Genomic DNA, 25,192 nt, shown 5'->3' on the forward strand with positions numbered 1-25,192 from the left:
GACATAGACTTGATTACTGTGATGTTGAATGGTTTGGTTTGGAAATTAACAAAGATTCTGTCATTTTTGAGACTGCACCCAAGTAATGCATTTTGACCTGTTTTGTTGACTATGAGGGTTACTCAATTTCTTCTAAGGATTCTTTCCCACAGCAGTAGATGTAATGGTTATCTGAGTTGAATTAACCTGTTCCCACCCATTTTAGTTCACTGATTCCTAAGATGTTGATGTTCACTCTTGCCATCTCCTACCTGAACACATCCAACTTGCTTTGATTTATGGACATAACATTCCAGGTTCCTATACAATATTGTTCTTTATAGCATCAGACTTTACTTTCACCACCAGATACATCCACAACTGAGTGTCACTTCCACTTTGACCCAGCTGCATCATTCTTTCTGGAGCTATTCTCTAACCTCTTCATGGATTACAGCCTTGTCATGGCAAAGGGGATTGTATAGCTCAATGAAGCTATGAGCCATACAGTACAGGGCCACCCAAGACAGATGGGTCATAAGAGTTCTGATAAGATGTGGTCAACTAGAGGAGGGAATGTCAAACCACTCCAGTATTCTTGCCACAAGAACCCCATGAACAGTATGAAAAGGCAAAATGATATGACATTGGAAGATGCTTCCCCTCTACCCCAGGTTGGAAGGTATCAAATCTGATACTGTTTAAGAGCAGAGGGAAATTATGAATTATTATGATTAAGAGTCATAAAAGCACATATCTTTTGTAGAGAAATCATTTATACAAAAGTAACAAATAATTTTGGGCTTCCCTGATGGCTCAGTGATAAAGAATCCACCTGCAATGCAGGAGACATGGGTCAGGAAGATCCCTGGAAAAGGAAATGGCAACCCACTCCAGTATTCTTGCCTGGAAAATCCCATGGACAGAGGAGCCTGTCAGGTTGCAGTCCATGGGGTCTCAAAGAATCAGACATGACAGTGATTAAGCAACAACAAAAAACAAATAATTATATGTTTAATATAGTAACACAAATTGATTTATGAAAAACTACATACATTAAAATTGGCATCTAACTTTTAGGGATCTAACCATGCTGATTTCTGTTTACTTCTTATAGACTCTTCATGTCAGTCTTTGTAATTGATATCACATCTATTTTCTTTTAAAAATTCCTAGACATAGATTTACCATGAAGCATTTGTATTTAATAAATTTAATAATCATGATATAATAGTAATACCACTACTATTATTCTATTATCATTACTATTACTGTCATTACTGTCTCTTCTACTACTATCATCACTGCTACTACTACTACTGTTAGCTAATACTTATCATCTGACTGCTAAGTGTTAAGCACTGTTTTTAACACTTTACACCTTATGATGAATACAATAAAAATTATTCCTAGTATCGTCATTGACTTAGAGAAACTATGTTCTTCATCTCTATGAATCTCAACATCATCATCTATTACTGGATGATCACTTAACTTCCTTTCTACCTGACCAAATACCTCATATCCATTGATCCTACTTTTGCTGATAAAGTATGAACTCTATTTGAAGTCATATTATTGAAAAGAAAAAAGGAGAAAATTGATATTAGAGTTAAAAGATAATGTCTCCTCAAGTTTATAGATAATATAGTAGCAACATATATACACATATAAAGAACATATGTAAAATTGTATATATGCACATTTGCATATACATAAATAGTAAGAACCCCTGAGTATCTTTCTCCCATGAGAGCGATGTATCATTCTTGAATATTCTACTTAACTACCTTTGGTTAGGTAGTTATTAGGTAGTTAGGTAGTTATTAGGTAGTTAGATAGGTGATTCCTAGCAAGAATGTGTTACTTGATTTAGAAAAAGCAGAGGAAGCAGACATCAAATTGCCAACATCTGCTGGATAATCAAAAAAGCAAGAGAGTTCCAGAAAAACATCTATTTCTGCTTTATTGACTATGCCAAAGGCTTTCAACTGTGTGGATCACAATAAACTGTGGAAAATTCTGAAAGAGATGGGAATACCAGACCACCTGACCTGCCTCTTGAGAAACCTGTATGCAGGTCAGGAAGCAACAGTTAGAACTGGGCATGGACCAACAGACTGGTTCCAAATGGGAAAAGGCGTACATCAAGGTTGTATATTGTCACCCTGCTTATTTAACTTATATGCAGAGTACATCATGAAAAACGCTGAGCTCGAGAAAGCACAAGCTGGAATCAAGATTGCCAGGAGAAATATCAATAACCTCAGATATGCAGATGACACCACCCTTATGGCAGAAAGTGAAGAAGAACTAAAGAGTCTCTTGATGAAAGTGAAAGAGCAGAGTGAAAACAATGGCTTAAAGCTCAACATTCAGAAAACTAAGATCATGGCATCCAGTCCCATCACTTCATGGCAAAAAGATGGGGAAACAGTGGAAACAGTGGCTGACTTTATTTTTGGGGGCTCCAGAATCACGGCAGATGGTGACTGCAGCAATGAAATTAAAAGATGCTTGCTCCTTGGAAGAAAATTTATGACCAACCTAGACAGTATATTAAAAAACAGAGACATTACTTTGTCCACAAAGGTCCATCTAGTCAAGGCTATGGTTTTTCCAGTAATCATGTATGGATGTGAGAGTTGGACTATAAAGAAAACTGAGTGCTGATGAATTGATGCTTTTGAATTGTGGTGTTCGAGAAAACTCTTGAGAGTCCCTTGGACTGCAAGGAGATCCAACCAGCCCATCCTAAGGGAGATCAGTCCTTAGTGTTCATTGGAAGGACTGATGCTGAAGCTGAAACTCCAATACTTTGACCACCTCATGTGAAGAGCTGACTCATTTGAAAAGACCCTGATGCTGGGAAAGATTGAGGGCAGGAGGAGAAAAGGGCAACAGAGGATGAGATGATTGGATGACATCACCGACTCAATGGACATGGGTTTGGGTAGACTCCGGGAGTTGGTGATAAACATTGAGGCCTGGCGTGCTGCAGTTCGTGGGGGCGCAAAGAATCAGACAGGACTGAGCGACTGAGCTGAACTGAATAATATTATTTACAAATTAAATACTTAGAATCAAATAAAGATAGAGCTACAAGAAAGGTTTAAGTTCATCTATTTTGGTCCTTGTCCAACTATATGGCCCCAGGCTTTGAAGCAACTACCTATATGATCTTTGGTCCTAGGGCTATGAGAACTACTGATTCTTGGATCTTGAGTGGATTTTGAGAGTTTGTTTGGAGTTTCTAGCAGGGGAGCGCGGCTACTCGTATACCCTTGACCAAGGACCGGTTCTCTATCGGGGATGGTCGTCCTCTTCAACCGAGCGCGCAGCTTTGGGAGGGACACACTTGGAGCAGTGACTGAGGAAGGGGACACCCGCCTAACGAGCCAGATCAGCCAAATCAACCCTGGCAATCAGTGGGGTGACAGATGTCGCAACCAGATCGCCCTCACATCCTTGAGTGAATTTTGTAACGTCTCAAGGACTAAGTTTCTTCATCTATGTAGTGGAGATACCAATGTCTTCCTTATTGTGTTTTTGTAAGATTTAAAGGAGATGTAGTTCCAGGAAAATGTTCCATATATGAAAGGTCCTAAATAAATATAGTTATTATTTTTATATAGTTCTAAATGTAATATCCTATGGCATTGTTTATAATGTATGGCATCATAAATTTCAAGAGAATCGACATATGGAATATTTTTCAATAAATAATTTTACTAGAAGCAAAATTTTGTCTTATCATGGACATTAAATTATACATTAATTTGAATAAATCTATGTTTTTGAGTTAAATAATTTACTGAATGCTTTATTTTAATGATAATTAAGTATAATTATAATAGTAAGGTCTTTTTATATTCAACCTTATTTAGCAGCATTTTTTCAAAAATGGAACAGAAACCATACATTCTCAGTGTCTCTATTTCAAGATTTTCATCTTGTTATTACCTTAGTCCTCTGAAATAAGCACACATTTAAATGAGTGACTGTTTTCAAGTTGCTGAAGGTCATTTATATGAAAAAACATTGAAATGTGAGATAAAGCAATTGAAATTCAAATTAGCATCTTATTCTGTTTACTGCAATTGAAATATTTTAAATGTATATGAATATTTTAACTTTTTAAATATCATATAATTTATAATTTTGCTTAATGTTCCTTGAATGGTTTTCTATTTCCATGATATTAATATCTCAATTTTTAAAAACTGATTGTGGAAGAATGTGAAGGTTGGTTTGCTTAGAACCCTGTTAGAACCCTACTGTGTACCAATATAATTACTAAAGTTCACTAATTCTATTTGAGAAATTATCACAGATTTAAAGGTTTCAGAGTATAGTAACAATTATACATTAGGGCAGTTAAAGTTTCTAGTTAGGATATAAAGCCTTGAGAGTTGAGTTATAATTGTTTTTATCTCTTCATTTCCTTTACTGTTTATGAAAAATGCTATTGTGCCTTTATAGATTGCTTAATAAAATGATTGCTGAATATTATTCTCTTTAAAATATGTAGATAGGTTCAAATATAAATATATTGAGAGATGCAGAGTCTGATGATGCGTGCATATACTTAAAGAGATAAATATTGTCCCTTAAAAGTAGTAACATCTCAGAGAAATAGACCCTGAACATCGTAAGTTTTAAAAAACATACCATGTTTTGAAACTCAATGAATATTTTCAGGATTTTTTTTTATTTTGAAGTATGTAAAGGAATAACCCGATGAATAATAAGAATACTTTTCTTAACAAATTTATAAAATATTTCATGTTATCACTAAATTCATGTAGTCAAAGTAGAAAACAGTTTTCCAGTAATACCACCAACATTGTATAAATGTATGTGTATTATAGAGCTTACTTACTGGAGATGTGAAAGCAATAACAAATCAATTATATGACTGAATACTCTTTGGTTGGGTCTGATGATAATTGGAATCAAAAGAAGCTAATCATACATTTATATATCTACCTGAATCTGTATCTATTTTTTATAATTCATAAAAACTGGCAACTTGATTTCAATGACCAAGCCTTTGAAAACTACTTCCCTTTCCATATTTCAGCTACCATGCAAAAGCGCCTAAAGAAGGAGAAAAAAACAAAGAAAAAGCTACAAGAAGCCTTGGAATTTGAATCAAAGCGCAGGGAGAAAGTGGAGCAAGCACTTAAGCAAGCCACTACTAGTGACAGTGGACTAAGGATGTTGAAAGGTAATGTGTGAATTGGAACTTCACAATCAGGGTACACAAAGGGGAAGGGGGTGAGGGAGGGAGATGAAGTGGGAGAGACTTTGTCCAGGAACAATGAATACATCAGGGCTTCCCAAGTGGCTCAAATGACAAAGAGAACTGGGTTTGATCACTGGCTTGGGAAGATCCCCTGAAGGAGGGCATGGCAATCCACTCCAGTATTCTTGCCTGGAGAATCTCCATGGAAAGGGGACCCTGGAGGGCCACAGTCCATGGGGTCACAAAGAGTCAGACAAGAATGAGTGAATAAGCACACAATTAATACATTAATTTGAAGCCAGGTGTTTTAGGTCATTAATTAAATCTGTCAAAATAATCCCTATTCTGGGAGATATAATAGGTTCAGAATAAGGAAATCCTCCTGGTTTTTGCAGAAGTAATATTGATAACTTCCCTACACTTAAAATGTATTTTATCTCCATTCATGTTAAAATATGTTGATGTTTGTTTTAATATTTCATTTATTTTATTTTTTTTTCATTTATTTTTATTAGTTTGAGGCTAATTACTTCACAACATTGCAGTGGGTTTTGTCATACATTGACATGAATCAGCCATGGAGTTACATGTATTCCCCATCCCGATCCCCCCTCCCATCTCCCTCTCCACCCGATTCCTCTGGGTCTTCCCAGTGCACCAGGCCTGAGCACTTGTCTCATGCATCCAACCTGGGCTGGTGATCTGTTTCACTATAGATAATATTCATGCTGTTCTCTCAAAACATCCCACCCTCGCCTTCTCCCACAGAGTCCAACAGTCTGTTCTGTACATCTGTGTCTCTTTTTCTGTTTTGCATATAGGGTTATCATTACCATCTTTCTAAATTCCATATATATGCCTTAGTATGCTGTAATGTTCTTTATCTTTCTGGCTTACTTCACTCTGTATAAATGGGCTCCAGTTTCATCCATCTCATTAGAACTGATTCAAATGAATTCTTTTTAATGGCTGAGTAATATTCCATGGTGTATATGTACCACAGCTTCCTCATCCATTCGTCTGCTGATGGGCATCTAGGTTGCTTCCATGTCCTGGCTATTATAAACAGTGCTGCGATGAACATTGGGGTGCACGTGTCTCTTTCAGATCTGGTTTCCTTGGTGTATATGCCCAGAAGTGGTATTGCTGGGTCATATGGCAGTTCTATTTCCAGTTTTTTAAGAAATCTCCACACTGTTCTCCATAATAATGTTTCTTTTATTTTAATGAGCTTTAGAAGGCTGGCTCCTTTAATGTAGATTGTATCAGTGATGAGGGCTTCAAGAGTGCCTGATTGAAAAAGAATGTTCTAAATAAATTACTGGAGCTCCTGTGAGAAGAGGTGCTTCTCATGAAATCTCTTAATTCCAATTTTTTCTGAGTCTATTTTAAATTATGAAGCTCTACAATATAATTTTATCTCATAGACTATTCAAGTTCTTCTTCCATAGCATATTAACAGCTGGTATATTTAACTGATATGTGTATATAATAAGGATGAGCCTAAGAATTTTATTCATACGTGTGCACATATTCCATACATGATATGACACAAGTATGAACTGAAAGAGTGTTTCTTCAAGTGCCATATACTATGAATGAATAGAGAATTCCATACAAATGTTCAATCATATTTTTACCTCCTAAAAATTCAATTCCCTTTTTGCTGTGACTATCTTAAATCATTGTCCTCACAGTCAATAGAAATACAGAACTAGATTATTAGCTCATGACAGCCATGCCTTATTGAGACACAGAAGAGAGAGGATAAATAATAATACATCAATATCTCATACTATGGAACATCTTAGACAATGGGAGCCAACAATGGAGCAAATGTTCAGTACACTCATTATTTGAGGCTCTGAAGATGTAATTCTGAGGACTCTTGAGTTTTTTATATATATATATATATTTTAAATCCACTCATATGTGAATTCCACTGTAGCTCCAGTGTCCTCTGTTACAAAGGAAAAGTGTCTGTTTTTACAGCATGTGGGTAACTTGTATTCAAGTCATTTCTTTCTCACATTAATCCTCGATGACATTGGATGATACATAGGCATCTGTTATCATATTACCCAAGGGTGTCTGAGCAATTTATATACAGAAATGGCCATATTAAGCTGTGCTTCATGAATATGAATAACTTTTAGATAATCATATTTAAAAGCGAAAATAAGAAACCCAGCTCCTTGCTTCTTCTCCTCAAGATTTTTTGTTTATTTGTTTTAAACAATTCATGTATCTCTTGGCCCCAAGAACCAGTACTAAATAAAGACCAGAAATCATAGTCTGTGTTTTCATGTTCATGTACATTTACCATAGAGATAATCATCTATCACATTTCACAAATGGAAAATATACATAGGAATGGGGTAATTATATTAACTTTTTCCTTATTCCATAGTCAGGGTATGTTACCTGATAGTCTGAGGGGGTTTTTATGGATAGATTATTTTCCTGAGATTTATCTCTAGAGTAAAATGAATAAATAGGTATTTACTATATACCTGGAAATATATGCCTAATTGTAGAATTTAGCTAAGGTTTATAATCCTCCTTCTTACTGTTGTAGGAAAGGGGGCCCCTTCCAGGGCCCAAGAGTGAGCTCTTTCCTAACACTTGGCAATGGATTGTCCAAGGAGGCACAAGTTACTTTATTGGGAAGGGGCCCCCTAGGTGGAGAGCAGGAGAGTAAGGGAACCCAGGAGAACTGCTTTGCCATGTGACTCACAGTCTCGGATTTTATGATAGCTAGATTAGTTTCCATGTTGTCTCTGGCCAATCACTCTTGACTTAGGGTCCCTTCGGGTGGCACGCACATCACTCAGCAAAGATAGATTCCAGCGAGAAGGATTCTAGGAGGTTGATAGGACATATGGACTGGTGTTTCCTCTCTCCTTTTGACCTTTCTCGAATTCTTCCATTTGGTAGTAGCTTGTTAGTTCTGTGTTCCTTACCAGGACCACCTTTTGTAAGATAACTCATGCACGTAGTTACTATGGTGCCTGTCCAGGCAGGGAGGTTTCAGTCAGTGGATCTCTAAACACTACCATTAAAAATACATTGACATACAAAAAAAAATCAAAATGCCAATCAAAGTCTCATGTTTACTATAGGGCCAAGACCCTGGCCAGCTGAGAGTTTATACTTAAATGGAATCAGGAAAAATAGAATATACTGTAATCTTGAGTGTCACTTCTTTCAGATACTGTGCTTCCAGATATTGAAATAGAGAACACTGGAACTCCTCATGGTAGTTCTGCTATGCAAGGTACAGTAAACAGCCTACTTCTTTCTGCAACTACTTAATATATGATCCCAGAGGGTTGGATGGGGATGAGCTCCTTTGTTGATACTTTTCATAAATAAATATCATAAAAAAATAATACTTAAATAAATAATACATAATAATGATGATTAAATAATAATACATAAGTAATACTCTCATAATAAATAATAATACTTTTCACATAAATAAATAAAACTTTTCTTATTTCATGATAGGGTAAAAGTCTGTAATGTTTATTGAGACTATGTATTTAGGGACTAAGAATTTTACATATACAATGTGAGCAAATTTCTTGTATGTTTGTGTGTTAAAAGAATGTACATTTATAAGTTAGACATAGTCTAAAAATACAAAATATGAATATAATTTACCTTTATAGCAGTGTACAATAATATATTTTTAAAATCTCACTACTTTACTATTTGTAAAAGACACTGGTACAGTAATCATAACCTATCAATATTTGCAAAGTATTCTAGGCAACATTTTCATCAATATTTAAGTTCTGATGCCAACTTTAGATATTTTAGAAACTGACTAAATGTGGAAATAAGAGCAGGACTTGTATTTCATAATTTGTAGTATTCCCATAACTGCTTAGATCCTTTAAAATATTTAAAAGTGTTTAGTAGTAAGAAAATAGGCAAAACAAATTAATATAGAGTCTCATTGGAGTACAAACACAACTAAAAATAAAAATTGAATTTGACCACTGGAGTTTTTCTGTGTTTTTCTAATGCAGTTTTCTAGCCCTGATATGCAGATTACTTTTATTTTCATATTCATGTCTCGCTCTAATAAAAAACAAACAAACAAACAAAAAACAGTTACCTAACTTTCAAAAAGGACACAACCACAGAAATGCTGCCTTTTGGAGGTTTAACTAATCAATGCCTTTCCATGGTGTAATGACTGGATCTATACGAAGACAACAGAACCAGATATGACCAAAAGATCCATGTGGGTTTGTCTGTTGATCACCATTTTATGTGGCAGTTTCAGAAAATTTAGAAATCCTCACTCATGAAGTTTTGCACATCATCTTTGCAAATCCAGGAGTGTCAAAGATCATGGATCTTTTGGGAATGACTGATTCTGCTGCAGTTGGAGAGACTTAACGAATGTATTAACTTTACTAGATGTGGAAGCATGCATGTGTAGCTCATAAAGCTTTTGCTGTGTCTTATGCCTCTTTTGCTTACCTACTTTCTTCTCTCAACTTAAAGGCTGTGTCTGTGTGAGCAAAGCCAATGTGAATGGGACTCAGTGTTTATCCAATTTACCACTGTGAAATTTGTAAATAAATCCGCACTAGTTGTGGGCTACCACTATTTAAGGTTGCCACCACTGGTCCAAGGAAGGATTGAGCAAGTCTGAAGCATTTGATCCCTTGTGAATCTGTAAAACACAAATATAGACTGAGTCTTTAAGGAGTGTTGAGCTTGATTGGGCCCTCCTTTAAGTGAGATATAAGGTCATCTTTGGAACTGTAGAAGGTAAACCATCAGCAGGTTGTATCTTTATTATCCTTTAATTATCCTTTAATCTTATACTCACCATTCATAGCTAGCTATCTGTGTGTGTGTGTGTGTTTCCTCTGTCCATGGGATTTCCCAGGCAAGAATACTACAGTGGGTGGCCATTTCCTTTTCCAGGGGGTCTTCCCAACCCAGGGATCCAACCCAGGTCTCCCCCAATGCACGCAGATTCTTTACACAATGCAGGTAGATTCTGAGCAACCAGGGAAGCCCATGTATCTTTATCTATATCTATCTATATTATATATAAATTCCTTTAGTCCCCAATAATAGCATCTTTCCTAACTCTGAAATAAATATAAATTTTGAACTGTCCTAAAGTTAGTTCATTTCAGTGCAACAAACAGATAACTTATTCTTAGAAGGCCAATTAGATGATATAAGGAAAAGTTACATTCACTATTTGGCTCAGTCTTTTAATGAAGTCTGCAAAAAATGGCTTTTGATATTAACTTGTGGTTAGGAGAGGGCACATTTAATATTTGTATTCAGTGAGCATAATTTTAATAAGCTTTCTTAGTTTTTGCTAGCTAAATATGAGAAAATTAGGTCTACTTTTAAAAGGATTGAGATAGAACATATTTTAAAGCAAGGGAATTAATTTTATATATACTTTTCAAATTATAAGACAAATTTTCTAGCATTTGTGGTTAATATTTTCCATATATATGGTAAAATATGATGGTTAATAATTTTATTAAATATCTGCTTTTTAGGTTATGTTAAATAGTACTATTGATAAATATGGTAAAAATGAAAAATTTCACATTCTCATCTTCCTTAGCACAATATATAAATATGACAAACGATAAAGTTCATCAATTTATGAAAAACTAGAGTAAATGCCTTGTATTAATATGATAGTAGGTCACAATTTAATATCTAAAAGAAATTACTTTATGAGCAAAAGTTGATTTATTCTATTAACTAGGTGAATAGATTACTGAAAATATTATCAGAATTAATCATAAAAATAGTTAATTGAATCAATCAATTCAAATAATTATCAAAACATCCCAATAATATTACTTTTTTGTCTTAGATGTTCAGAATTGAGAAAGTACTTTTATATGTACCTATGAACTTGAAACAATGTATAATGGTCGGTGGACATAAAATGCAATTTTAACCATTATTTTTCTTTTCTGCCTGATAATTTTGCTCTTTTGTGTTACCTTGATTTTCTTTTGTGATATATTTTGATACTATTTTCATCTTTTTCACTTCCCTCCTTCTGGTTGGTGGTAGCTTGTTCTGCTGTATTCTTTAACGGGAAATTTTTTAACTTGGACGATTATTTCCTAGCATTGTCTGTGAGGGTCAATTCATGCATGCTAATACAATGCTATTTTCACAACCCATCTCCATCACAGCAAACAATTCCAGCATCAGTGAAGTCTTTTTTTCTTTCTATTGTCAATATCTCTGTTGGGTAGAAATCTGTCATTCACTTAGTGCTCTTTCTTTGAAAGTCAATTAGTTGCATTGTGACATTTCCTTAAGAGAGCTTAAAGAGGATTTGGAAGAATGTTGCTTGGATATCATCGGAAGTAGTAAAGTCCTATATAGTTTTATGATAATTTCCACAAACTGCCCATGTACTTCTATACTTATATGCTTTCTAAATCTCTTCAGCTTAGTTATTTTTTTTTATGCTTTGAGTATTGTTTGACAGACATGTTATTATGCATAGACCACCTTCTGATAAAAGGATTTCTGTATTCCTTATATTTTAGTGGTCTATATAGCAACTCCTCCTGTATACTATAATGTGATCAAAAAATGAATACACACCCATTCTGATAGCAGTGTCTACTATTTCTGGAAGTGAAGGATGTATACTAATATCCTCCCACCCAGATTCTCATAACAAAGCTGGAGGCCTGCAAGATACACATCAACCTTCTTATCAACTAATCTCTTTTTCACATAAAATAAGCATATCGGTTGTCATTAAATGTACCTTCAGATCAATGATTTTTGCAAATGACACTCAAATATCATTTGTGTAGTGCATCTTTGCTGATTAAAGCAAATTAAATTAGCACAACTACAAGTGAGATGATAAAAACTAAAGCCAAAATGCAGTACCATTAGCTAACAAAGTGATATCTTTTCTTTACTGCATTCTGCCATTTAGTTATTATCCTATTGGAAATCTAATTATAATCCTTTTACTCCCTAGTCAAACTTCACAGTTTTCACAAGCTTAGCACTGACAAATGATTTCATTACATTTGATTGCTCTTGCCAAGATTGACTTAACTTCACTTGAAGACCTAAAACCCCTCTGTTTCTCAGATTCCCTGTTTGCACATTATAACAACAGCTCCTTTAATTAATTAGCATGAACAGCAGTAACATGAACTGTTGAACAGAAAATAAAATCACTTTATGATTGAAGGGAGACTTCTCCTTTTGCATGTTTATACCTTATTTAACTTTTGTATGACTGTATTTCATCATTCAGAGCTACTGGTACAGTGCATGTTTCTTAAATGTTAAAAACTGATATTGTCATCTTAATAACAGATGAAACAAATCCAGAACATGAAGCTCCTAAATTTTGGAAAACAAATAGCCTTCATGAGCTGGCTTTCTAGTAACAAAATAAAATATTATTTTTAAATATTTATTGCAATAACATCATAAAATATAAAGGCACAGTGACACATTGCTCTATTTTCTGCCAGTGCATTTGTTTGGGGAAGAAAACAAAACAAAACAAAAAAATCTAGGAATTGTTTCTGCAAGAGGAATGTCAATTTCTTTGAATAATTTTCATATTTACTTTTTTGCCTACATGTTTGACAATGACAAAACATGATTGAACACTGGAATATGTTTTTCATCTGATATTTTTCAATAAATAGGATGGAATCTTAAATGATTTTTCCTTCTTTTTGATACTAACACACCAGAAGTGGATATTAAATCCAACCTACATGTTAAAAGTAAACCAAACTTTGGTATAAAAGATAAACCTATTAAACCTCCCTTTTCCCTCTGTGAACAATTTTTGTTCAGAAAAAAAATGTGAGAGCTTATTCAAAGAATTTAAGCTTACCATTTTAATATATAATATCTATGATCTCATCTATGCAGTATTTGGTGAAGATGTCACCGAAGAATTAAAAGCAAGGTGAATAAAGTGTTGTTTGACTGTAAAATTAGCAGACACAATTTTGATGGCTCTATGTTAAAAAGGATACATATTTTATTATGTAATTTAATATATGCATATATGTTTATAATGCATAATTTTAAATAGATTTATACTATGAAATATATATATATGAATATGTTTATTCTTATTTGTTTTCTCAAAATCAGTTTGAAGTTTGTTCTCTCCTTCCTTAACCTTTAATACCTCATTATCTTCTCTCTTTGCTGCTCACTTGGTAACCTAGAACAACACTTTTCCAAAGATCTTAAGATGACATATCAATATTTATTGAAAACAATTACCCTTGAGCTAAATTGTCATTGAAGAATTTGATAAAGTATCAAGGAAAGTGATGGTAGGAGCAAGTAAAGTGGACTGGAAAAGAGAAATTACATGATTTCTTGCCACATATGTGATATGACAAGAAAAAGTAGAAGGAGAACAGATAGAATTCCTCTACAGTCATTTCTACTAACTCCCACCAGGGTGTGGTCTACACCTTTCTCTTTAGGGACTATTTCTGCCCTACCCTCATAACCATTAATTTCCCTCCCCTTTGATGTCTTGTACTGTGTTGGAATATATACACAGGCACTTTAATATTCTCATTTTTAAGTGGAAGAGTTCTCTTGTAAAGTAGAAATACATAGTTTGTTAGAAATTAGAAGGGTTGTGAGAAATGGGTCCTCTTTCCTCTTAAATATTTCCTTTAAGAATGGGAGACTTTTACCACCCAGAGAAACTTCACTGCAACTGCTATTATAAGTTGAAAAGGGCTGTAGCACACACCCCCACAGAAAAAATAATCCTAGCATAGCATCTTTATTTAAAGCAGTATTTTTTTCTTGTGAGATTCATTAAACAGGCTCTTTCTTTTTACTTTCTTTCCCACAAAGTATTTGTCTCTAATTTTCTTCATCCTTCAAAGGAACATTATTTTAACTGATTGTACTTCCCAACCCATATCATACTTCTTTCCTGTGGAATACTTGTCAGATTATAGCATATATTATGCTTCTATTTCTTTCTTAGGAAGATGTGACAAACATTACTTTGTACTTTAGGGCTGGTTTTTGTGGATTAGTTTACACCACTTACCACTGCATTGTTAAAAGAATATTTGCAGTGACTAAAAGCTGTCATGCTAATTATGATAACATAAAATCTCATCTACAGATCTAAGAATTCCAGCTATATATCACTCACATAATAGATGAAAGTCTAGTTGTAGGGATAGAAAGGTAGTGAGACTTACAAGACAAAATAGATTGATCTGCCACTAAGCATTTTAGAATCTACAGGGCTAATTCATTAATTAGCAGATCTTTCTGACTATAATCTAAGGAGGGTTAACACAATGCACATAACTATTTAACCACTCACTTTATGTTCCATTCTCTTTACACATGCAATATAATTTTTTTTTTTTGCTTAAGAGTCACCCTATCCCAGTTAGCAAGCCAGATACACCTGAGGAACATGCAAAAGGAAAACCTTTCTTAAATTAAAACTTTAAGTTTTATTTTTTACTTTCATATTTGTATTTTACTCAAGAAAACAGCCAGCATTCTCATAGAAGGCTGTAATCACATGTCATTATTTTCACATCGCTTAAAAAATAAAATTATTATATTGCTGAAATGCAAATATATGGTGGCTCTACAACAAGATGCTTATTACTCTTGGAATGAGGATTGATGTTGTAAAATTGGACCAAAAAGAAAAGAAAGGGACTACCTAGTATTTGTATAACCTGGTGAACTTTGTGCCATTTTTTTTTTCTTTTTTGGGGAACTTGATTTTGAAAGGTAACTTATGGAGTGACTTAATTGACACTTCAAAGGATAGATTCAGGCATGGCTGAATCCAGAAACCCAAATCATAAATTCCTTCAAGATTTCTCCCTTCTGAGTTCCTGCCAGTCTCCCTTCCTTTTGAAGACTTAGTTTTTTTTTTTTTTTTGATTGGCTAAGTTTTCCTGTTCCATTGCACAAAACGTTGCAAGTTCAGGCTTACTGCTAGCTCACTCATTAGTAACATATTCCATCAGAAAAATGATCGTGTCTTTGTGCCATTATTAATAATACACAGATCTGCTAACAGGATTATTTCTGTGTAATATTTAAGCAAAATAGACTAAAGCCAACTATAATTTAATAATCACTTCTGTCTTAAAAGTTTGCATAGATTGGGGTAATACTTAAAAATTACACAAATACAATCTCTCTTTTCTATCTGAAACTGTGAAGAGAAGCTTAAGTACTAATACAAAGAAATTTTCTATTTGTGGCTAAATTCACATAACCATATTGGAACTAGATCTTAACAGATTTTTAGTTAATTTTATGCTAGGATTCCTTTCTGTGGGATAGCAGCATAAAGGTTTATTTGTTGCTCACAGGAATATTTTTCTCATTTTTGATGGCCATATAACATTCCATTTGGAAATTAAATTTAATTTAAAGAAAAATATTGTTTTATTGTTTAGAATTTTATAATGACCTCCTTGATGCTCTTTAATCCATTAACCTGAAAGTTTATTATTTACAAATTTAATACTTAAACACTAGTAATAACCTGCATATTAAAATTGGATACTACTTCAGTATTACAAATGGTTAATTGGACAAGTTCACCAGTTCCTATATTAGCTTTAAAGAAAACATCTTTTTTTTAATGTTTTTCTTTTCTATTTCCCTATTCTTCCAAATTTAAGTGCTCTTACTTTCTTCAAAACAATACAAATGAGTGTCCTGTTGATCCCACCATTGATGAATAACTAAAATGAGAGAGTCAAAACTTGAAACTCAAATCTTACAATCTCCTGATAATTGCATTTCAATGGGAAATGTTGGAAGTGGTCATTTTAATATTCAAATAAACATTTAATGTTTTTACATTATTCTCATTGTCATTTTCTCCATATTTTGATTTCATATTATGATTACTTTGAGTTTTATAGTGTTTTTCTAACAATTCAGCATTAAAAGGAAATAGTTAAAAGTTACGAAAAGAAGAACATAGTTGTACTTTTAAATATTGCGTTAAAATACCTCCAATGTACATCCTATACAAAACTCAAGTAAATTTGACTTTTTCAAAGCATTTTGTAACTTATGTATTTATAAAAGGTGGGTTATATGACCCTAGAATTTTTACTGCAATAGCACAGAAACATAAGCAGCTTACCTCTTTTACCATGGCATGATCTACAATAAGAAGGAGTAAAAGAATATGGCATTCCACATATGACATAAATGCTTAGAATGGCTTAGTATGCCTTCTAGTATAGTAAGCATCCCATGAATAGTAGGTTTTTTTTTTTCCATTTATTTTCATTATTTGGAGGCCAACCATTTCACAACATTGCAGTGGGTTTTGTCATACATTGACGTGAATCAGCCATGGATTTACATGTATTCCCCATCCCGATCCCCCCTCCCATCTCCCTCTCCACCCAATTCCTCTGGGTCTTCCCAGTGCGCCAGGCCCGGGTACTTGTCTCATGCATCCCACCTGGGCTGGTGATCTGTTTCACTATAGATAATGTTCATGCTGTTTTCTCGAAACATCCCACCCTCGCCTTCTCCCACAGAGTCCAAAAGTCTGTTCTATGTGTTAGTATGCTGTAATGTTCTTTATCTTTCTGGCTTACTTCATTCTGTATAATGGGCTCCAGTTTCATCCATCTCATTAGAACTGATTCAAATGAATTCTTTTTAACAGCTGAGTAATATTCCTTGGTGTATATAGTAGTTTTCATAGTCTCCTTTCCCTTTCTTTCTCTTCCTCACTGGAAAGTATCATTCAAAAACTTTTAGACTCTTAGTGTAGCTCAAAATTTTCAGGTCTGCTTATTGAATACATTAAGTTTTATTGACATTTTTAACTCATCTCTAGGAGGTACAATGAAGTAGTGGGAAGAAGACTGGTCTAGTAGTCAGGGTTTCTCATTTACTAACTGGTTAACTCAGTTATTAACCTTGAGAAGTCATTCAGCTTCTCTGCTTTAATTTTAGTAAAATTATGTTTGCCTGGCCTTCCTCATCAATAAGTTAAATCCATATTCTTTAACAATATAAGTACAAGATATTATTACTATGCCTTATAAAATACATATGAAGTTAGTATTTCTGATTGTGTATGTAGATTTTAATAGGGGTGAAATATTTAGCATATAATTGATATATAAAACATCTGTTCTTTAGTATATAGTTGTGGTAAACATATTTTTATATTTTATCCCCATATGAGAATAAGAGGGTATCCATATCCCTTTTGAGGATGTTTCTTACAAGAACTAGAGATTAAATAAAGGAGAAAATGGTATATTAAAGAATTAATTCTCAAAAATAAAGTGAGTTAAATACAAATGAGAGAGATTGATACTCATTATGATACCATTTACAATAAAACGATGACTTGTACTTTTTTTTTTATGGGATTAGTGTCCTTTTTATTTTTTTCCATTTATTTATATTAGTTGGAGGCTAATTGCTTTACAATATTGTAGTGGTTTTTGTCATACATTGACATGAATCAGCCATGGATTTACATGTATTTCCCATCCCCATCCACCCCTCCCACCTCCCTCTCTACCCGATCCCTCTGGGTCTTCCCAGTGCACCAGGCCTGAGCACTTGTCTCGTGCATCCAACCTGGGCAGGTGATCTGTTTCACCGAAGATAATATATATGTTTCCATGCTGTTCTCTCGAAACATCCCACCCTCGCCTTCTCCCACAGAGTCCAAAAGTCTGTTCTGTACATCTGTGTCTCTTTTTCTGTTTTGCATATAGGGTTATCATTACCATCTTTCTAAATTCCATATATATGTGTTAGTATATTGTATTCGTCTTTATCTTTCTGTCTTACTTCACTCTGTATAATAGGCTCCAGTTTTATCCATCTCATTAGAATGTATTCAAATGAATTCTTTTTAATGGCTGAGTAATATTCTGTGGTGTATATGTACCACAGCTTCCTTATCTATTCGTCTGCTAATGAGCATCTAGGTTGCTTCCATGTCCTGGTTATTATCAACAGTGCTGTAATGAACATGGCGGTTCACGTGTCTCTTTCAGATCTGGTTTCCTTGGTGTGTATTCCCAGCAGTGGGATTACTGGGTCATATGGCAGTTCTATCTTCAGTTTTTTTTGTTTTTGTTTTTTTGTTTTTTTTTTTTTCTTTTCATGTATTTTTATTAGTTGGAGGGTAATTAATTTACAATATTGTAGTGGTTTTTGTCATACATTGACATGAATCAGCCATGGATTTACATGTATTCCCCATGCTGATACCCCTTCCCACTTCCCTCTCTACCCGATCCCTCTGGGTCTTCCCAGTCCACCAGGCCTGAGCACTTGTCTCATGCAACCATCTCCACACTGTTCTCCATAGCGGCTGTACTAGTTTGCATTCCCACCAACAGTGTAAGAGGGTTCCCTTTTCTCCACACCCTCTCCAGCATTTATTGCTTGTAGACTTTTGTATAGCAGCCATCCTGACTGGCGTGTAATGCTACCTCATTGTGGTTTTGATTTGCATTTCTCTGATAATGAGTGATGTTGAGCATCTTTTCATGTTTGTTAGCCATCTGTATGTCTTCTTTGGAGAAATGTCTGTTTAGTTCTTTGGCCCATTTTTTGATTGGGTCATTTATATTTCTGGAATTGAGCTGCAGGAGTTGCTGGTATATTTTTGAGATGAATCCTTTGTCTGTTGTTTCATTTGCTGTTATTTTCTCCCAATCTGAGGGCTGTCTTTTCACCTTGCTTATCATTTCCTTTGCTGTGCAAAAGCTTCTAAGTTTAATTAGGTCCCATTTGTTTATTTTTGCTTTTATTTCCAGTATCCTGGGAGGTGAGTCATACAGGATCCTGCTGTGATTTATGTCGGAGAGTGTTTTGCCTATGTTCTCCTCTAGGAGTTTTATAGTTTCTGGTCTTACATTTAGATCTTTAATCCATTTTGAGTTTATTTTTGTGTATGGTGTTAGAAATTGTTCTAGTTTCATTCTTTTACAAGTAGTTGACCAGTTTTCCCAGCACCACTTGTTAAAGAGGTTTTCTTTTTTCCATTGTATATCCTTGCCTCCTTTGTCAAAGATAAGGTGTCCATAAGTTCGTGGATTTATCTCTGAGCTTTCTATTCTGTTCCATTGATCTAGATTTCTCTCTTTTTGCCAGTGCCATACTGTCATGATGACTGTGGCTTTGAAGTATAGTCTGAAGTCAGGCAGGTTGATTCTTCCAGTTCCATTCTTCTTTCTCAAGATCAAGCTACCAATGGTATTTTTCAAAGAACTAGAACAAATAATTTCACAGTTTGTATGGAAATACAAAAAACCTCGAATAGCCAAAGTAATCTTGAGAAAGAAGAATGGTATTTGTTTTGAGTAATGTGTAAGTCAGAAATTTTTAGGACTAGTAAGACAAAGTCGTTAAAATTTTCATTAAATATCTTTTTTTTTTTTTTTGCAGAACCACCACATTATAAAAATAAGCACTAGACCAATCTGAAAATGATTCAAAACAATGCTTTTGCTTTTCTCTAGAGAAAAAGCAATCAAGTGTTACCATTTTTTTTCTTAAATCTGCCACTATCTTGTAATGGTCTACTTTTCAAACTCTCAGATTAGAAGCACTGTTTTTATATTACTGTACTAATATCTAACTGGACCTCAAAGTAATCTCATTACTGTTGCTTATTTATCACATTCTGAACATATTTCAGAATTGACAAGTAGCTGCATAAAATTAATTTGGATTGAACCTAAGACTAAAGTGGACCATTGACCAGCATGTTTTATCTCTCTCTTATTCACGTTAGGATAACATGATCTTTTAGATGTGATTTTATTTTAGTACCAAATAACATAATGCTCATTTGCAAATTAAAAGCATATCACTAATTAAACAAATTTCAAGAAAATAGAAATGTAATACTTAACAGGGTAAATCATTTATAAAATATTGGCATTTGTTCATGAATAAGTTAACTGCCCACAATAAGAAAGATTTAATAGCTCAAAATATGCCTGTGATGAAGCCTAGTAGTTCTTAAGGCAATCCTTTTGTTTATATTATATAAGTGAATAAGATTTGAGGCAACACTTGGAAGAAAATATGAGTCCTGTGTAGAAAAAATAATTTTCTACACTTAAATTTAGCCTTAAAAAACATTATAGACATGTTTCTTAGTAGTTGTTCATTTTGTTTTGTTTTGTTTTTAAAGTGAGAGTTTGCTTTTAAATAACCATCCTGTTGGGGAAGGAAATCTCATCCTGAAAGGAAATTGCAATCATTAACAAAGATTTTGATTCAGAGAAAATGGTGTGAATCTTTACTCATGTTTTAGATTGTGAAAGAGAAATAAATATGTTTTTTAAATGTCTTGCTTATTAAGCTAGTGATGCATTTCACTGCAGGTTGTAAAACGGTAGAACATGCACAAGGAGCTCATAATGCATAGTTTAGAGTTAGGGGATATCATTTGGCCCATTTTTACATTGTCAATATCACACCCAGAGTATTTGATTGAGCTTTAACTTATGCAAATCTACAATTTTGCTCACCTTTGTATAATTTTGCTTTTAATAGAATGAGGCTCACATAAATGAACATATGATATAGAGATATTTGTAGTGAAGTAATACATTTATTGCACACAGCTTTATTCAAATCTTGAAAATGTATAATTCAGCAAAATACTAGAAAGTATGTTTGTGTTTTTTAGTGAAATTCATTTTGGATTTTTTTTTTTTTTATTTGGAGTGGATTTTGGATTTCATTTGTCAGAATGAAATTTTGACCAGGTTTTTTTGTTTTTTTCTGTGCAGCCTGAACACTGATGCCGGAACTCCAACTGACCATAGGCACGAATAGGGTGCTGTAGCATTTACCTGCTTATCTAGTGTTGTAATTCTTTGAAATTAATACTCAAATTCTTAAAATATGGAACCATCGATTACTATTTGTTCATTACTGATGATTAGAACCTTGCATATACAAAAAAAACGTGTTAGAGAATGGGCTTCACTATGTTTAGGGAATAATCATAATGATGATTGAACATTATACATTACACTTTTATGACCTTTTTCTTTCATGGAGTTCATAGTGCTTCATAAACATTATCACATTAAACCCGGATCATCCTAGTGGGGTAAGTAGGTGCAAGAATTTTTTAAGACACAGAAAATGCTATTTCTAAATGGTGTGACAGAAATGAAAATGCAGACAAACCCAGTTTAAGCTGTAATTGCTATGAAATAGCTTTATATTTGGATGACCTGAGATTTAATAGGAATTAATGTGAGGAGGTAATTCATATGTGCAAATAATCAATATTTATTATCATTGCATTGAAGATCACCTTTCTAAAAGAAACACATTGACTATAGAGTTCTCTAAGGCAATATAGAGAGCTCTAGTTTGTAGGTTTTTATCACACCTAGTTCTTTCTTTGATTTGTTGATGGTAGAGCAAGGTATTTAATACCTTTCTTCTAGTTTGTTCCTTACATGTATAAAAGGCAACAATAAAAACACACAACTAAGAACCAAAAAAATACCCCTTTATTATTTTCTGCTATCCTTCCATCTTCAATACTGTTCCCACTTCATTAAGCTATCAACAAGTAAACAGACCAATATATATATATATATATATGTATATATATATATATATATATATGGAGAAAGGCAGATATTATGAGTCAGTCAAATCATGGATATTTTCCATTGCTCACCCTCTGTCTAGACATGGCCAGATGCCTAAGCTGCTCCACTGATTAGAAACAAATGGGCCATTTTGCTTGAAATGCCCAAGACATGGCCTCAAGTAAATTTAACTGTTTACTTAATGGATACCCACCAAAGGCTGGTGGCAAATACCTATCATTATGTTCATGCCTCCTAAGAATCTAATAGGACTTCCCTTGGGAAACCACCTGCCAGTGCAGGAGATGTGAGTTCAGTCCCTGGGTCAGGAAGATCCCCTGGAGAAGGGAATGGCAACCCACTCCAGTATTCTTACCTAGGAAATCCCATGGACAGGGGAGCCTGGTGCTCCTGGGAGGAGCTACAGTCCATGGTGTTTCAAAAGAGTTGGAAACAACTTAACAACTAAACAAGAACAACAAAAGAATCTAATACAGCAGTACTCCAATGTGCTAAATAGTATAAAAAAACTCAATTCCCCTCTTAAAGTGCTCTCTTTCCACCAAGCAAAAACTAATCCATTATGTTATTTTTACATCTGCCTTAGAATTAAATTCTGATATGACAGAGATACCACACTTTCTATGCAAAATTCCAACTGAGTTTTTCTGCATTCTCCAATAACCAGTTCCCTGTGGCAGTACATGCAATTTCTATTGGAATTGCCACTTTCCCTACACATTATAAAACATCACATTAATTCGTATCAGTGTAACATTCCAGTCATTCCATGCTCTGAAGGATTTTTTAAGGCTTCTGGTGCTCTCTCTATACTGTAGAAGATCAATTTGTATGGAATAGGTATGTTGCTTTAACCCAATTCAGTGAAATAGTGCCGGGGAGGCTCAGGATGGGGACACATGTACACCCGTCGCTGATTCATGTCAATGTATGTCAAAAACCACCACAATATTGTAAAGTAGTTAGCCTCCAATTAAAATAAATAAATAAATTAAAAAAAATCATGGATAAGAACTGAGGCAAATACATTTTTTTTGAAATTTATTAATATCAATTATTTGAAATGAATATCAAAGAGGCATTTCTTAAAAATAACATCCTGGAATGTCTCATTATTTGAAAATCAAACAGCTTATATTGAATTATAGGGGAAACTGAACAGTATTTTCAAATTAATGGCTACTTAAACATAAACTAATTATATTTTTTACAAATAGACATGTTTAATTAACTTCAGTTGAACTATAAGAAATCCCCATGTATTTTCTTCTGGCCTTTTGCCACATATCCAATTTCTTTATGATGCCTGATTTTAGCTTTTTATTTCATAAGCATCAGATATGTACCACAGAAGGCAAATCTCACACTTACTTGAGTTTGGAACAACCAGGTATGCTCCTTTAAAGAAAACTGATAACCAGAGGCTCATCTCCTCTGTGGAGGACACACCAGACTCCTGTACCATGGGATATGCCCATGTCAAACAGCACTGTACTAAGCAATAGACTGTATGGGCCTTCACTTTTATTTTTACAATGGTCAATTATGGATGTATTTGAATTCCCCCTTTTAATTATCTTATAAATCTTAAAGCAATAAACTCTGCCAGCTCTCCTGAAATGTCAGTATGTCACCCTTTGTAAGTTCCCAAACTCCCTAACATTCCTCTGGAGAGGCTATGTTCATTGCTCTTCCTGATCTTTAATCTTGTTTACATCCAAAATGCATACTAGATCATCTCTGTTTGGAGCTAAAGTACAAACCTCTTTTAAAAACATGAAGCATTAAATTACTAATTAGCTGTTTCCTGTTCCTAATGAAGTGAGCATGCCAGGTTTGGATTAAAATTCAGCTACTGTTCTCCTCTGTTTATGGTTCCAGATGTTTTTGTTTTATCTCGGAGTTTACTTTGACAGCTACTACTAAGTGATAAATCACTCATATTATAGCTGAAATGTATTTTGAGATTGAAATGTGGCAAACTTTGAGATTGCTCCAAGGATCAGTGTCAGTTAGCAGGTCAGTATTGCCTCTTTCCCTATGATCACAGTATTGGTATATGCAAAAGAGAAACAGAATCTATGTCAACATTGTATAGCAAGCTGCACAGGAGTCTATTTTGCTACTAACCTCTAAATTAGGAGAAAAAAAGTTTTACTACTGTGTATTGTCAACTTACTGTATTCTAAGTAAAAAAAAAATCATATTAATACTATCTTTTGCTGGCTTAGTTTTTCTTTAGATTTTTGAACTTCTGTGGAAACAATTCCTGATAAGCCTTATAATCTGGCACATTTAATGAAGAGTGTGGGCAAATATGTTTGTCTTTTTTAATAAAGACAAAAATTAAACATTAAAGGAGGGAGATTTTTTAGAAACTGCATTTTGCTAGAGGATAAATGGTGATTGCTTTTTGCCGTTGCTACTGTGTTTATGTACTTTTTTTTTTTAAACAGGATGTTATTTTGCTTACTATTTACTTTCAAATTTGTAATGTTCACAATTTGTATTGCATGATTTAAGTTTTAGTTATATTGTATAAATTTTATTTCTGGTAAAATGAGTGTCTGCTGTTTAATGTTGAGGTGTTTTCTTTTGACATTTAGGCTGTGTATACAGAGGATGAGATGACTGGAAAACTGAGTAACTATCTGGTGAATTTTGTCAAAATAAATATTCTCAGACACCACAAAGGAGTCTAAGCGATTCTCTAGAATGACAGATTACTAGATATTTTCTTAAAATTCAAGCTTTGTTTTCTCATTCCCCAGAAAAGTTCAAATGAATTCCATGGGCTCTAAGGCAAAATGCTTGGTTGCCTTCTAATGAAGTCTGATCCTTCAGGTAGTCTGACTAAGATAGAACCACATCCTTTATTCTTCTATTACCTTACCTTTGAAAATATTTTAAAGAGTTTATAAATTAGAGGGGTATATTATGCTCCTGACAATTCTAAGCTTTGACTAGATTGAATTAATATTTTACATAAGACATATCAGTCCAACAATGATAATGTATTCTGCTTTGTATGTGAAGATGATGCAAACATAGAATTTAAGTGTTTTTTAAGCCTGAGTGATGAATTTGTACTGATCACCCAACACTTTCTTTTCGTCTTCTTTTGTCATCAAAAGCCAATTTTTATGAGATAGCTGAATAGATATTGGGGCTATAAGCCATGGTCATGGAAAAGAGGAAGGTTACACAATGAGGTGGAATTGTTGTTGAAAATTGTTTCCAACTATAACTTTTACCATGAAATATTTTTCTAACTCTAGGATGG

At 34.0% G+C, this 25,192-nt stretch overlaps 1 protein-coding gene across 1 annotated transcript in view; it reads left to right on the forward strand.

Annotated features, from left to right (window-relative positions):
* DACH2 (dachshund family transcription factor 2) overlaps positions 1-21,838 on the forward strand; it is a 164,626-nt gene extending 142,788 nt beyond the window's left edge. Inside the window, exons 7-9 of the mRNA XM_070461897.1 lie at positions 5,063-5,209; positions 8,439-8,504; positions 21,067-21,838. Of these exons, the coding sequence (XP_070317998.1) occupies positions 5,063-5,209; positions 8,439-8,504; positions 21,067-21,071 (218 nt within the window). The 3' untranslated portion in view covers positions 21,072-21,838. The remainder of the gene's footprint in view (positions 1-5,062; positions 5,210-8,438; positions 8,505-21,066) is intronic.
* The last annotated feature ends 3,354 nt before the right edge of the window (positions 21,839-25,192 follow it).

This window comes from Odocoileus virginianus, chromosome X (assembly GCF_023699985.2).
Source record: "Odocoileus virginianus isolate 20LAN1187 ecotype Illinois chromosome X, Ovbor_1.2, whole genome shotgun sequence".
NCBI classification, from domain to species: Eukaryota; Metazoa; Chordata; class Mammalia; order Artiodactyla; family Cervidae; genus Odocoileus; species Odocoileus virginianus.